We start from the raw sequence: 17,169 nt of genomic DNA on the forward strand, positions 1-17,169 counted from the left end.
CAGTAACTCTAGCTCTACGCAGATCAACTTGCAACTTGTACGACGACAAGTGGCAGAGATTTGAACAGTATGCAGCGCGGAAAGGCTTCACAGCAATGAAAGCAACCCATCCTCAAGTGGCGGAATATCTGTGTCACCTTAGATATACGAGACGATTGAAAGGTTCGACACAATCTACATACCTGGCAGCTATCAGTACAGTCGTCACCATGAAGACAGGCATCAAGCTGACGAAAGTGCCAGAACTACTTGCTTTACTACACTCCTTCAAGCTGGAAGACTAGCAGAAGAAATTCAGAGCACCAGCCTGGGATCTGAACATAGTTCTCAAACATCTCCCGAGTGATGTTTACAAACCACTAGAGCAGACCACCTTTGAGCTACTCACTCAGGAAACTTTGTTCCTCCTTGCCCTAGCCACAGCAGCTCGGATGTCAGAGATACATGTGCTGAACTTTGGACGAACTAGATTCGACACGGGAGACCGTGCTGCAGTACATCTATGACTTAGAAGGGACTTCATTGCAAAGAATCAGTTACCTGGCCGACCGGACAGACAGTTCCACGTCCCAGCGCTATGTATGATCTTTGGACCAGAGGACACCCAGGACTTATCCTTGTGTCCTGTCAGAGCCCTGAAGATATATCTTCAAAAGACTAAAACAAGGAGAAGAAAATTCAAGCGCCTATTCATCCCCTTGTCAGCAGAGACATCTGTACAAGTCTCAAGAACGACAATATCATTTTGGATTAGAGCCGTTATGCTGAGGGCCTACAAAGCAGGATGACTAGAACCTCCACGAGCTTCCAACCCGCACGAAGTCAGAGCACTGACGTCCACACTCGCTCTGCACGGAAACTGCATGATCTCATCTATAATGGAGGGATGCTTTTTGAAGTCTGACATGGTGTTTGCCAACCACTACATTGCCACCGAAGACGTCTCAGGCATTCACCAATTTGGGCCACTTGTTGTAGCACAACGACTAACGGTTCCACAAAGGCGCTGAGAAGGATCTCACCCTTGATCACGTGACTTGTGAAAACCAACACTCTGGAGAGTAAATGGCTGAAAGTCCATGCGCACATCTAGGACAGACTAGCATGAGTGATAAGACCCTGTACTTGTATAGGAATTACTCGTATATGAAGAAGGGTCGCATCTCCACTTGATGCACGCATCAAGATATGGAGTTGCAATAGATAACTAATGGAACATTAGTATATCTAAAATCCACACGAAAATGACAGGAGAATTTTCGGAAGAAATCTGACAAGCTGTGGTCCCCCCAGACTCATCAGATAAAAGTTAGAAGTACAGGATGGTCACAGCGCCATCATAAGTTCCCATGGGGGGTAATACAGGACGTAAAACAACAGCCAGTGAATCCACTGGCCTGACCCACCACTGGTTCCGACAGATTCTGCAAGCATTTAGCATGAGTCAGGATAAGGAAAAATATGTAATTTTCTGATTAAAATTGATATTTTATACTTATCCTGACTCATAAGGTCAGCCCTCCAAAACTCCCCTCTCAGGACACTCTGGACCGAATAGTAGAGCGAGTCTCTGATTGGATATAGTCTTCTACTATTCCCACCTCTTTTAACGTGCTAATATATTATCCAATCAGAAACTCTCTCTACTATTCAGTGCGGGTCTGTAGCCTGAGATTTGTTTACTTCCGGGCATATGTCCTGACTTTTTAATTTAATGGACGTCAAAATTATTGAAAGCTTTAAATATGAATAAAATCACCAGGTTAGTTATACGCAAGGTACTTTACAGAGGTCAACTGAGTATAAATTGTGCAGTTTGTTCAACGGTCAAAGCGATGGAAGCATTTGTCAGACCGAAACCTAACCGAGCCGAGCCGAGCCGAGCCGGGCCGCCATTTTGTTTTGATTTACTGACACGCCTTTCTTATATCTTATATATATAGATTTTCTAGGTCATACTTATAGATATATTAGAGTCGGGCACCTATGGTAAATTCGTATTTTCCATGGACATAACAAAACTGCTATTTCGTGTATTGTGCCCTGTCGAAACTGTATCGTATTGTTGGACGTGAAAAAAACAAACTTTGTAAATGAAAATAGATGTATGTACAGGAACCTTGCAATCAAACATCACTAGACATGATAATTCATTTGTTGTTCCTGTTATGCTACCTGTTATTCAACCAAGCCGGAAATAGCATTCAGTTAAGATGTTTTGGTCCAATGTACCGGTGATTCAGTTAAAAACGTTTTCACCGTATCCCAGAGAGAGAAGTGCATAACATGAGATAGGATAAGCATATTAAAAATACAATTTATAGTTAAAATTTCCAATTTTTTTCTTTGTTTTCACATTGTATCATGTGTGTTATCACATAGATGAATATGGATGGGTCCAGTGGTAAACTGGTGCCTTTTGATAGTATTGGAGTATTGGAAAACATCTATTTTTTAAGTTTCCGTGGTAATGATTAGACTGAGATTAAAATGACAGTAGTGACAATCAGAGTATCAGTGTGTGCCCTGTCTGTTTCCCAGAATGTCCTTAAATATTTTTAGTTGAAACCTTCTATAGACATCAGTCCAGTGGTGAACTGGTGCCTTTTGATGAGTTAGGATAGTTTTTGGTGTGTGATGTATTTTTTCTTGACAACTTTCCTGAAAATGAGGATAGTGCTCATAGCTCCAGAAGAACTCCTAAACAGCTGAAATATTTTTTGTTTAAACTAGCTTTACAGAACATTGTAGTGGTGAACAGGTGCCTTCAATTACCTTCATCTTTTGAAAATACTGAAGGAATTCAGTGCCAACACTGGGTAATAAGTAGCCAAACTCCATTTTCACATTGCACCAGACCAGGCTGATATGTCATCTCCTGATGACTCTTGTTATGAATTATCATTGTTAATAATGCCACTAAGGTGCTTTTCTCTCTTTAATGGTTATATCATTCTAACTATTTAATACAGGTCTGTCACAAGCATACAATTTTAGAAAATAAATGAAATGAGTCATCCCAGAGAAGAATCTTCCTCAGTTATTGTATATATCACTGATGTTTTTATATTTTCAGTGCTATAGTGATTTGGGCGCTCTTCTGTGTTCCAAGTGTGACAGGACCGTCTCCACAAAAGGGTGAGATAACTTAAAAACAGCTAGGAATTAACTGAATCTATAGGAAATCAGAAATAATTATGGAACCTACTTTACACAGTATTGTGAAACCCTCAACTTTCAACATGTGCTTTCTTTGTATCACACTACTGTGTATTCCTTTATTCAGTTTTTTTGTGGTAACAAATTGAAGATTAATGTTGCTAAAATTACTAGTGCTGCTGTGCCCACGACACATAAAATATATAATGGCACCCAAGAATATAACAAAGAGTGCTTTGTTGGTACATTTGGTAGGCAACACGTATTGATATACTGATTATTCTACTACATTTGGTCATGTTGATCTGTAAACAAGGAGATCATCTGTCTTATTGTTGATATTTTTGCAATCGAATGTTCAACTTTGTCATTGACAGTGGAAAGACATCCCCCTGCCCCCAAACCTATCATTTATTACAAAAACTTTGATCTAATGTATTTAGCTGCCTTTTGCTTTAATTATTGGGTAAAATAGACGTGGCACACTTAAAAATGGCACACCTGAAAAACATGTCTAGTGCACTTGGGCACATGTGATTCTTTTTATCCCCCGCAACACGTTTTGCAGGGGGTATTAAAATGGACTCCGTCCGTGCGTGCGTGCATCCGTCCGTCCATGCACATGTGTCTTTTCCGGAGCAGAATTCTAAAACCGTTCAATATTTCTTCACCAAACTTGACACATAGATAGGTCTGGTAGTGTACTGGTGCCTTTTGGTAGTTTTGGAATTCTGAATAAAATATTTTTGGCGTTTCCGTGGCAACAAGTTCGACTTAAACTGAAATTAGTGGTAGTGCTCTTTTCCGGAGCAGAAGTCTAAAACCGTTCAATGTTTCTTTACCAAACTTGGCACATAGATAGATCTGGAGGTGTACTGGTGTGTTTTGCTAGTTTTGGAATTCTGAATAAAATATTTTTTGGCTCCTTCCACTTTTCTACATACACACCTAAATATTTGACATAATCATAACTCGTAGACATAATCATGAAGAGTATTTTGCCATTGCAGGGGATATTGATGACTTTGTCTTCTTGTTGCATACATTTTAACGCGGAAATTTATACACCGCGGATAAACCTGTCATTCGTTCAGTCTAGCCACGCTCGCCCCTGAGTTGTTACCATAACACATCAAGTTTGAAGACAGAAATCTACGGGAATCTTAAAATGACGACTGACAGTAGCATAAAGAATCATACTTAACTGTCGCTGTAATGGATTTCCCAAAACATAATTAAATAATGAGCGAAATCCCATCGCCGAATTAGCGAAAAACAGCAATGTGTGTTGTGGCATACCATGGAAATTGGTCACATGACAGATGGTTTGATACAAAACAGATTACCATGAAGCGACTTCGGAAAGAAATAATACAGCAGTATTATATTTATTCATTAAGATTTTATTTACCAGTACATCATGAAGCGAATAGTCACTTAACACTCAATCATCTCATTCACAACAACCCGGCTTGTTTGAAATCACAAAGAGCTTCATATACAGTAGAAGTTAATTCGTCAGATCGTCAGAATTCGGAACATAAGACTGATGTGTTTTTCATCTCTTCCGTGAGTAAACAGATTACTGTGTACTAGTATATTGCACAGATAAGGATTTCCTGTGAGTAAGCAATAAACGCCGCCTGACAGGTTAAGCCACTCTGTTTGTTTTCACTGCTATTAGTGGCGGCCAAAGAGACAGCTGGCAGTTCCGGCAATTACTGATTGCTCGAATAATTGACCACGCGATGTAGTCTAAACTGTCAATTCCGCGAAAATAAGTATGTTTACAGTATTTCATACACTTTGACATTCATGTCAAGGTCAAAGTCAGTCTTGAAAATATGTGTGTGTTTGAACGACTAAAGAGCAAGATATCAAGAGAGGTTGACTGGTCATGTTTTTGTTGACATTTAACTTCATCTAAACTTTCATTACTTTATAAGTTTGATTTGATAATTTGCGGCGGGGGATTATGTCACCTTAGTGACAATGCTTGTTCTAATTTCAAGTCACAATGTTTTTAGTTATGTCTTCAGTTTTTTTAATTAATGTTAATGTCAAGACCATGAATGTTGTTTCATAGCAGGTGTACAGAAAATGGTAGACAGTTATTACTATTGATGAAAAGTTAGAGATCATGAATATTTGTTATGAACTCACAAGTGTAATATCCAGTTCAAAATAGGCTTGTAAAAATGCAATACACATTACAATTTTAAAGCAGATGATGGAAAACACTCTCGAAATAATTTGACTAAGTATGTATTTCCCACATTTTTCCTTATCCTGACTCATGCTCTTTTGCTTGTCTTCTTCTTCTTGCGAACATAGTGGAAACACTTGTACCTCCTTAATTGAAGCTCCCTTCAATGTAAAATCACTAATTAGTACTCACCACGAGTTGCTCCCCTTTAATCCCTCTGGCGGGAAAGGTGTCGCCACCTTATACCTCGTGCTTCACTCTCTCCTTCTTCACCCAGTGAGCAGGATGCGAGAGCGCCTGTGTCTCCTTACACAACATATCCTTTGATATTTCTTAGTTTATTACCTCTTATAGTTTACTATAGAGGTATAGCTAGTATCCTTCAGTAATTTGTATTGATTATTTATCGTATTTCTACTGTTTATTCACGTGTATTCGTGATTGTTCAGCTAGTATTACGTTGATGAAAATCTGTACTATTTGTAGATTACGTTTTCTGCCTCAGATCCATGTAATATGCCCTAGTTGTTCTACCCGTGTCGCGTTTGATTCACGTTGCAGTTATTGCATTAATTTATCTAATTCTGCATTTAATAAATATTATCTTTTAAGCGTCTTAAGGCGTGCTGCAGATAGGTCACGCAAACAAGGGCTAAATATGGCTGATACTCCAGATACTCCATCTAGTCAGCTGCTGGCGACGACCCCCTACCGTCTGGTGTTCTGCTAGAGACCCCATCGGAAGAGGGACGGGGCGCAGTCCGTCACCTCTAAGAAGCGACCGGCCTCCCCAGACATCCCGTCATCGCAGCTAAAGTCCAAGAGGGCCTCGACGTCTTCTCAACACAGACTTCGTACCCCCAGGGCAGCGTCGACATCCAAAGGAAAGTCTACGAAGACAGCGAGAACTTTCTCAGCCGAGATCGTTCCAGCCGAAGAAATGGGCCTCTACGATGACCAGCCGATTATCATCCCCGACATACGGCACAAGAAGCGACCGGTGTCAGCGACAGTGACTTCAGCAGAGATCTCCATGCAGCCTGATGCCTCTACACTGATGTCAGACGTTATTGCTGTGGACCCCATCATTAACACCGCAGAGAAGGCTCAGACGACATCGTCGCAGACCATCCCTGATGACCTGATGCAGCAAATTATGACGATGATGGAAGACCGATATAGACTGCAGAAGCAAGGACCGAGCCTTCGCGAAGGCTCCAACGTAGACAGCACCCCAGAGGCACCCCCCGTCAACGTAGCAGCCAGGACGATGTCACCTTCGCGAAGGAAGGCACGGACCACCTCCACGAAGGACCTAGATGTACAGCCTTCGCGCAGGCGGGATAGATCATCACCCTCGTCACTTTCATCCCAAGATGTGGACTCGGACCATCAGACATCACGAAAGCCTTCGCGAAGGTCTTATCGTAATTCCCCCGGACCGGACGCAGAGGAAGCTTCGCGAAGGCATTCGCGAAGGGCAGCTGAATCCAGATCAGCATCATCTAGAAGGACATCGAGGGACTACACAAGAGCTTCGCGAAGCTATCAACGTTCTCCTCACAGGTCACCGAGAAGATCAACCCATAGACGTAGATCACCTAGACGATCTCCTCCTCGTTCATCACCACATAGATCACCTTACAGGTCACCATACAGAGCTGCACAAGCATCGCCGGACGTAGAGACAGAAGCACGCAGTCCAGAGCAGCACCAACCTCTCATCAATGATGATGGTGAAGAGGATGATGGAGGAGTTATTTTCTCCGATGCTGAGATACGGTATTGGATGGTCAATAACCTAGATCTCTCATCACCATCTAAAAATGGCAATGTGGCGCAGACATATCTGATGAAAGAAGACGATGCAGATGCTATCACACTACCACCGATCGACCCGATTGCAGCAGTCCCACAGAATCTAGATGCAGCATTCCACAAAGCCACGAAAGTTCAGACACCACATCTACCAAACTTTCATGCCAAGAAGTTCTCCACGCATAACATGGACCCCTTCTTCAAAGCTCAAGACATCGATGAGAACTATAAGTTGATCAACGACGTCAAGTACAAGAATTACAAGATTGATGATCGCAAGTTAGTCCAGATAGAAACCATGACGAGACGTATGTTTTTTGGTTTAAATAGATCTAGAACGATCAATGAGACTCTTATCACCAGATTTCGTGTCGACTTACTTCTGAGGATGATAGAATGATTTATTCTGCCTTACTTATGCAAAAGAAAGACCAGCAGTTCCTAACAGATCATCTTACATCTATTTCAGCAGCACTGACCTTAGCTCGTCGTCAAGGCCTCCTCGCTTCCTGCAACTGGGGTGAGAACTTTACAGCCCCACTGTATACAGCCCCGTGGTCTTCAACATCCATCTTTAACGGAGAAATAGACAAAGTTTCCAAGGAAGTCACTAAGGATTCCAGAGAAGTCCTTATGATTAAATCGATGGACACACTAGCCAGCGTCATTCGACAGACTTCACAAAGATACTCAGGAAGATCTAAATTCACGTGCCTACAGAGAGCACGAGAGACAGGAAGATAGCCAGCTCTAGAGGAAAAGATTCTTTTAAATAAGCCCATTCGGCAACTATAGAGGAGGATCAGGAAGAGGCAGGACACCCAGAGGTTCCCTTAACTATAAACGCTGAAAGACAGGTTGGAACGACTGGAGTCTTCCACCCCCAGCCGTTCCAGTACAACCATCTCAAGTGGGTGGACGCCTCCAACTATACTGGGAAAACTGGGGAATGTTACAAGACCCTTATGTCTCCAACATTCTTCGTCCACGGATTTCTCAGATCCCACTAAGGCCAAGCCTCCGCTGACAGTCAACCCTCACAAGTTCGACTTACAGGCACAACAACTACCGAAGTTAAGAGAGGCTGTTACATCACTCCAAATAAAGCAGGCCATAGAAGTACTAGACCAAGACAACATAGAACCAGGTTTCTACTCCCCAGTTTTCCTAGTTCCCAAGAAAAACTCCAAGGAGAAATACAGACTCATCTACAACATGAGCTTTTTCAACAAGAACTATCTACGCAAAACTCCGAAGTTCCGCATGCTACATTTACCTCAGTTACGGCAGTTGATTCGCCCCATGGACTACATGGGCAGTATCGATCTACAGGACGCTTACCTGCACATCCCGATACACTCCAAAGCCAGGAAATACCTACGGTTTACTTTAGGCGGGCAACATTACCAGTGGAAAGTGCTCCCATTGAATATCATCAGCCCCTGGCTTTTCAATGCGAGGATAACGAAACCGATTATCACCTATCTTCATCATCAAGGGTTACGCAGTGCGTTTTACCTCGACAACGGGATACAAGTAGATCAAGATCCACAGCATCTCAAACTACAGTTAAACTACATCAGAGGCTACTAACACAGCTAGGATGGTTAGTAAACTTACTCAAGTCTGACCTAGTACCGTCACAAGACCTACAGTTCCTAGGCATTCGATTTATCACAAATCTCAACCGTATCGTCGTACCAGAAGACCGTTGGATCAAGATCCAACAGACCATTCCACCAGCTCTACTCTCTCCGTTACCACTTCGACAATGGCAGAGCCTCCTAGGTCTCCTCACATCAGCCCAAGACATGACAGTCAGAGGCAGGTTACAGTTACATCCCTTACATGTCTTCATCAATGCACATCTCGACGATTTACAGCCATTCAGTCTACCGAAACATATCAGACCTCATCTACTATGGTGGACAAAGAAATCGAATGTCTGCGAAGGGATTTGTTTAGCAGAGCAGGAATTCAAAACCCATCTATATGTGGACGCGTCACTTCAAGGTTGGGGAGCTCATCTCGCCAACCAGACGACATCGGGATTATGGAACCAACAAGAAAGCAAACTCCATATAAACATCCTAGAGATGAAAGCTGTAATCAACGCCATTCTACATTGGAGCACATTTCTACAAAATGCGCACCTTATGATTCATACCGACAATTCCACAGCATTCTACGTGAACAAGCAAGGCTCAACGAGATCACTGAACCTTTTGAACTTAAGCTTTCAACTATTCGATCTAACCCACGATCTAAATCTACAGATCAGAGCAGTTCACATTCCGGGAGCCAGAAATGTACTAGCAGACGCGCTCTCTCAGCCTCATTTACCATCACCGACAGAATGGATGCTCAATACGGAAATATTTGCACAGATAATCAAGCCGTTAGCAGCGCCGCTAATAGATCTATTCGCCACAAGATTCAACAATCAGCTACCGACATTCGTGTCACCAATCCCAGATCCACAAGCTTGGGAAACGGACGCTCTAAGTATATATCATGGGAAGGCCTCAACGCGGCGTGCGCCGTTTCCGCCGCCAGCAATAATACCTCAAGTATTACAGAAAATCAAACAAACACAGAGTCTACAACTCACTTTGGTCGCGCCCTACTGGCCAGCCAGAGTATGGTTTCCCATTCTAATTCAAGAAATCGGTCAACCAGTATTAGAGCTACCCAAGCGCTCAAACCTGTTAATACATCCACACACGAAACAGGTGCACGGAAACCCAGAAGTTTACCAACTTCACGTATGGACTGTATACAAATGTGTTTAAACAAGAGAGGATATTCTGCCAGGGCGGCAAAAGCGGTCACGCTTTGCCTTACGACACTTTCGACTTCGTGGCTTGTAATGACGACAAGTGGCACAGTTTCGAAAATTATGCAGCTAATAAAGGATTTACAGCGAGAGATGCTTCACATCCTCAAGTGGCAGACTATTTGTGTTACCTGCGGCAAAACAAACATTTAAGAGGTTCGACGATATCAACATATCTTGCCGCTCTTAGCTCTGTGATCACTATGAGAACGGGTGTCAAGCTGACAAAATCTCCAGAGTTACTGGCCTTACTACGTGCTTTCCGATTGGAGGACCAAAGCGGAAGTTCCACTTCCAGCTTGGGATCTGAATATAGTGTTACAACACCTCACTAGTGAGGCCTATGAACCTTTGGAATCGACAAACTTTGAATTTCTCTCACAGAAAACACTATTTCTGCTATCTCTAGCCACGGCAGCAAGAATATCTGAAATTCACGCTCTGGATTACGAGGATACAGTTTGATGACAATCAAAACATAGCGCACCTGGGATTAAGATGGGATTTCATCGCCAAAAATCAACTACCAGGTCAACCAGACAGGTTATTCCATGTACCAACGCTATCCTCGATTCTCGGATCACAAGATACACAAGACTTATCACTGTGTCCAGTCAGAGCTCTCAAAGTTTACTTACTTTACGACGATCCAAAACAAGGCTGAAGATTTCTCAAAAGATTATTCATCCCCTTATCGCCAACGAATCAAACTGAAGTCTCGCGTACTACCATATCTATTTGGATAAGGACTGTCATACTTTCACCTACAAGGCAGCAGGCTTGGACCCACCAACAGCATCAAATCCGCATGAGATTAGGGCACTGGCTTCCACCCTCGCCCTGCACGGTAACTGTTCTTTGAACACAATTATGGAAGGATGCTTTTGGAAATCGAACATGGTGTTTGCGAATCACTACCTGAGAGACATCACCACAGAAGATGTCTCTGGCATTCACCATTTCGCCCTTTTGGTCCTTGCTCAACAGCTGACAGTCCCTCAGAGAAGCTAAATATTATCATCACAAGTTTAATATGTATTATATACATAATTTAGCTAGCTTATAACTCTAAGGAGTTCTAGAGCTATGTATATATTTAGCTTAGGTTATTCACCCCTAAGTATATATTGACATTATGTTTAGTTGTACAGCGACTCTATCAGAGTCACTTATATATATATATATAATATATGTAATGGTTTTTCAGTATATATCAATGTAATACCCATTTATGGCATTATATAACCTATGGTTTATATACAGGAAATATCCTAAGTCAATGCCTTCATGAAGTTCCCATACCGGTTATTACAGTTATATTTATACAAAATCACTAATTATAAATCCAAAGTATTCTATTACTCCCTCCACCGTTCCGTAGGATTCTACGAGCAAAAGAGCATGAGTCAGGATAAGGAAAAATATGTAATTTTTAGAGTAAAATTGATATTTTATACTTATCCTGACTCATGAGGTCAGCCCTCCCATCCTCCCCACATAACACTTTGGATTTCCCCGTAAATTCAAGTGTTGGGCTCGCAAAATCAGGAGAGAGTGAAGCACGAGGTATAAGGTGGCGACACCTTTCCCGCCAGAGGGATTAAAGGGGAGCAACTCGTGGTGAGTACTAATTAGTGATTTTACATTGAAGGGAGCTTCAATTAAGGAGATACAAGTGTTTCCACTATGTTCGCAAGAAGAAGAAGACAAGCAAAAGAGCATGAGTCAGGATAAGTATAAAATATCAATTTTACTCTAAAAATTACATTTTCTTATCCATAAGCAGGGCAAGGATGTCAAATGCTTAATTCAAACGCATACTGCCTGGTTTGGGTGTACAGATCTATATTCCACAATAGATGTATGATGGCTTGTAACGAAGATTACCTGTGAAGATCCGGGTTAAAATTGGTCTTCACCAACCCATGCTTGTCGAAAGAGACGACGAACAGGATTAGGTGGTCAGACTCGCTGACTTGGTTGACACATATCATTGTATCCCAATTGCGTAGATTAATACTCATGCTGTTGATCATTGGATTGTCTAGTCCAGACCTGCTACAGACTGCTGCCATATAGCTGGAATACTTCTGAGTATGATGTTACACAACAAACAAACATATCCACAAGTAAATGCAGCAGAGGACTTCTGAAAAGGGTGTACAAATGGAGCATTCACTTAGTGCTCTGCCCTGCCTGTGTTAAATTCCCCACATGGGTACAATGTGTGAATTCATTTCAATCCCTCGAGCCTGTGAAGGTCCGGGTTAGAATGAACCTTCAGTATCCCATGCTTGTCGTAAGAGGCAACTAATGGGATCGGCTGGTCAGGCTCGCTGGCTTGGTTGACACATGTCATCGGTTCCCAATTCCGCAGATCAATGCTCATTCTGTTGATCACTGGATTGTCTGGTCCAGACTTTATTTTTTGGGAGCCACGGATTACCCCACGGTTTAACCGAATCCGAGGTATCGCGAAGAGCGTTATTGCGAGGGATGACTGTATTGGCTACCAGTCACATCCCAGTTGACATCGGCTGTTCCATCATTTGCTGGCTGTTCTATCAATGTTGTTCTGCTCAGTTCATGTACACAAAACATTTGCACAAATTGAAAATAATACGTATATGACGGTTCATAAGTCTGATAAAACACTTGTCAGTTTTGGTAGCAAATGTAAACCTCCTCTGCGGGTTTACATTTGCTACCAAAACCTCGGAGTCGTGTTTTATCCTTTACTTATTTCTCATGCTATTGTTTTTGATAAATACTATGGATGTCGTGTGTCAGCCATTTATGATGGCCTCCCACACTTTCATAGAATGTCCCCTTGGATGCCCAGTCTTTGATCTGGTTGACGAGTCGATGGCACCGTGGACCAGCGATGTGCTGGGTATCCTCCCCTGTCTGCTGATCTCTTTAGAGATTACCTTGTCAGGCTAAAGGTCAACACCAGCCTGTGTGCCCCCCACCCAAGCCTGCCTCTATTGCTGCTCCACTGTCCTCATCCCCCTCCACCACTGATATTTGCAGTTCAGGGCCCCGTTCCTCAAAGCGATGGTAGCGCTACGACAGTCGTAAGTCAATGTTAAAGTATGGGAGTTACGACTGTCGTAGGGCTACGATCGCTTTGAGGAACGGGGCGCTGGGTCCACTTGCACAGAACAGTCTTAGTTACAATCGATCTTAGGCCCCTACAATCAACTTTACAATCACCATTCAATTACGCTAATCCACTTGCACAAACACGATCTTAGTGCGATTGTAAGACGGCATGTATTTAAGATCGCGATCTTAGCTAAGATCGAACTCTTTAACGGTGGAGGTACGAATTTCTTAAACTCGACTCCTGTCTACAGTTGTCTGCAAGTGCACAAAGCATGCTGCGGAAATAAAAAGTGATACTGGTCCCTGCACACAATACATACCTCCTTCAATCGCACCTTGCAGAATTTTCATGAAAAACATTCCCAGAAATCTTTGAAGGAAACGATTACGTAGACGATAGCATATATTTTTCTACATTCTAACTGTCTTGATTTATGAACTGAGAATGTGATATTGCAACCACGGAAATACCTACCCATGTTTTATGAAAATATTGACCTGCGAAAAATACATTCATAAATTTGGGTCTAGATTTAGTTACTTAATAATTATGAAAATTAAAATTAAAATATCAAATATAGACAATATTTCCTTATGACATAACACCTAAATGCATGATTTGCCAATGCCAATGGTTGTCAGTGAGACATTGTTTAATGCACAGCTGTTTGGGTTTTTTTTTGTTTTTTTGTGTGTAAAATCCTAAATATATCCTAGAATTATTGGTTTTCTCACAATATAATCAGAAAATGTGATATGGCTACAGAAGTGTTGTAAAGAATGCATGACAGGAAAATACGAATATCCTTCGAGAGAGCATTCGTTAAATACTTATTCACAGTATATTAATGATATAACCCTAATGCATTGATAAATATTTTCTAAAAGTGAAATTAAAATTGAATTTTGATTTTGTACGTTACTTGTATCTAATTGTCCCCCGCCGCAACGCAGAACGGGGGACTATATATTCAGCGGCTTCCGTACGTCACGATTCTTGTTAACGCGATATCTCATGAACTGTTGCACCCAATGTCTTGAAATATGGTGACAGCCTACATTAGGGGATTACAAAGACACCAGACGATTTTGGTGACCTTGACCCTAATTTTCAAGGTCACCACAACACTGACCACTTTTCAAACTGTTAACGTGATATCTCATGCACTGTTGTACCCAGTGTCTTCAAATTTGGTGACAGCCTACATTGGGGGATTACGCAGACACCAGTTGATTTGGGGTGACCTTGACCTTATCTTCAAGGTCACCACGATACTTTGCCACTTTTTAAAGGCGATGTCTCATAAAACATTTCACCCAATGTTTTCAAGTATGTTGACAGCCTACATTGGGTGATTATGCAGACACCAGTCATTTCAGGCATCTTGTATGTGACCCAAAAATAAAAATTAGTAAATATAGATATTCCATTCTTTAGCGGCGGGGGACATTGCCACATCAGTGGCAAACACTTGTTTTTGATTACTTTAATGATTAACTGAGACAAAATCACTCCATGACCGAAAAAAAAATATGTTGAGCTCTGTGATTGGGCATGACAGATTCTATGGCAACGGCAAAGGCCAGGGGAAACCACTCCCATCTTGCGCATAAACTAAAATTATCTGCTCTTGAGTAAACGAAAAGGTCACAGCCATTGTTAATCGCATGCAGACACCATTCGCTATTATCCTTTTCTTGATTATCAGAAAGGTATGTTGTTTCACACTTACTCCAACATTGAATCGGGTGGGAATAGTACTTTGTGATATCGACTCAGAGAGAGTAACGTCCCTTGGTAACGACAAAACGATCTCAAAGCTGAGGACAATTTTCGAAAAATATATTCTCATATATGATTTATGAAGACTGAAACTGACGACAAAGTTGCTCTTGGTGCACAGTGAACATTCTTTGTGCAAAAATGGTGTCTATTGATGTCTATCGGGCCAGAATTGGATCTTTCTCCCACCCCAGGGGAACTCGACAAGTAATGCTACAACATGAGAGTGAGTACTTGCCTTTCGTGTCGGGGACAGATGTCCACTTCAGAATACTCATTTGTGCATTTCTGTTTTCTATACATCTTTTGACATCATATGCTGTAATTGACTGTCTTGAAAAAGTGAACTTTGGCAGATTTTTACCCAAAGAAAATATCCTTTTGTGTACCCCATGTGACGTCACCACTTCCACCTGTGACCCGGTTTTGTCTATACACCACACTCGGATTGCACGTGGAATGTGTCTCCTCGGAGGTGACACGCGACCAGGGAGTGTTGTAACACAGATTATCATGTGTGCAAACGATGTTGAGTCGAACACCGGGCCTACCTCACTTGAAGAAGTTAGGGACGCTATCTTGTCAGAATTACGTGACGTTAAATCAGATCTATCCTCGCAAATGAACGATTTGAAATGTGAAGTGAAAACTATAGGATCGAGATGTGACAGGTTGGAAGATTCTGTGAAAGAACTAAAACAACTGTTGAAACAACCAAACATGACTATGGCGTTATGTACGATGATCTCGATGCTGTCTCGAAAGAGTTGAGAGTTTTCAGGAACGTCTATCCAAGATGGATGATGAAATTGATAAACTCGAATCTTTTAGTCGCCGTGGACAACATTGTAATACACGGTGTTCCTGAAGCAGAAGGCGAAAAGTCGATGGCGTGTAAGGACACAATTATGTCTTTATTTACTAAGTACTTGACCTTTAAAACCTGGCAAACTTCTGACGTCATTAGAGCCCACCACCTTGGAATTAAGCGTCATGGTGCGACAAAGCCACGCCCTATTATCGTTAAACTGCAAGTTTCGAGGACAAGGTTCGAGCCCTCAAAGCCAGACCGGTGCTAAGGGAGATTGGAGTGCGGCATATCAAGCGACCTTACAATTAAGCCAACGCCAACAACTTCAAGCCCTTAAGGAGACAGGACAATTCGGCTATTTTAAGAATGGAAAGCTTGTGACAGTTCAAAGTGATAATAACCAGGGTTCAGTCCGTCCCCCACTTAGAACGACACAACGTCGACCCCAAAAAGAAACTGGCACTAGCATGAACTGGACTCAATAGGATAGCGGCCTAGGCCCGGATAATTTATCACAGGGCTCGCAGAACGCGAACACCGGTAACACTGGCTATAGTTCGGATGATGATAACGACTCAAGCTTCACGTTTTTGTGTTGGAATATCAATGGGTTATCTGATAAAATCGATGACACTGATTTTATTTCATATCTTCGCAAGTTTCATATTATTTGTCTCATGGAGACATTTGTCCAGGATATGTTAAATATTAATTAGTTAGATGGTTATGATATATTTTATAGCCCTGCAATCAAATTGTCTAAATATGGACGTCTTTCAGGTGGCGTATGTATATGTATTCATAAACGTTTTAGAAAGATGTACAAACAAATGACATGTGACGTAGATAATTTTATTTGGTTAAAACTGTCAAAACAATTGTTTTCCACTAACAAAGATGTCAATCTATTTTGCACTTATATCCCACCAACAGGTTCAACGTATTATAAGAACAAAACTTCCAAATGTAACATCGAACAGCTTGAACAATTCTTTTTAGACAATATACAAGAACTATCTTATTCATATAACGTTTTATGTGGAGATATGAATGCACGTACGGGTGAGTTGAACAATGTACCTGTCACAGTTGATGATGATGATGATAACACAAACAATAACATGCATTTTATTGATGAAGAATATTATCCTATTGATGATCGTAAATCTCATGACACTGTTGTTAACAGCTTTGGTCAAATGCTATTAGATGTGTGTTATGCACTCCAGTTGTATATAGTGAATGGTAGATTCTACCATGAATCAAGAAAATACTAGATTCTGATTGGTTGTTCAGAAAAATCAGACGGCATCAATTGTGGATTGACGCTCATCTGATTGTAAGGCCGCTTCACCGCGCATTGACAAATCTTATTGTGAGAACTACTTCCGTTTGACCACAATGATGGCGGATCATAACAACAACTCCATGGATTTTGACGCTGACTT

At 41.7% G+C, this 17,169-nt stretch overlaps 1 protein-coding gene across 2 annotated transcripts in view; it reads left to right on the top strand.

Moving 5' to 3' along the window:
• LOC124282458 overlaps positions 1 to 17,169 on the top strand; it is an 80,350-nt gene that overhangs the window by 38,827 nt on the left and 24,354 nt on the right. For both annotated transcript variants that reach the window (XM_046718445.1, XM_046718447.1), the window contains one exon: positions 3,077 to 3,138. In XM_046718445.1, the coding sequence (XP_046574401.1) occupies positions 3,077 to 3,138 (62 nt within the window). The remainder of the gene's footprint in view (positions 1 to 3,076; positions 3,139 to 17,169) is intronic.

This window comes from Haliotis rubra, unplaced genomic scaffold (assembly GCF_003918875.1).
Source record: "Haliotis rubra isolate DU_JTF1 unplaced genomic scaffold, ASM391887v1 Scf3, whole genome shotgun sequence".
In the NCBI taxonomy this organism is placed as follows: domain Eukaryota; kingdom Metazoa; phylum Mollusca; class Gastropoda; order Lepetellida; family Haliotidae; genus Haliotis; species Haliotis rubra.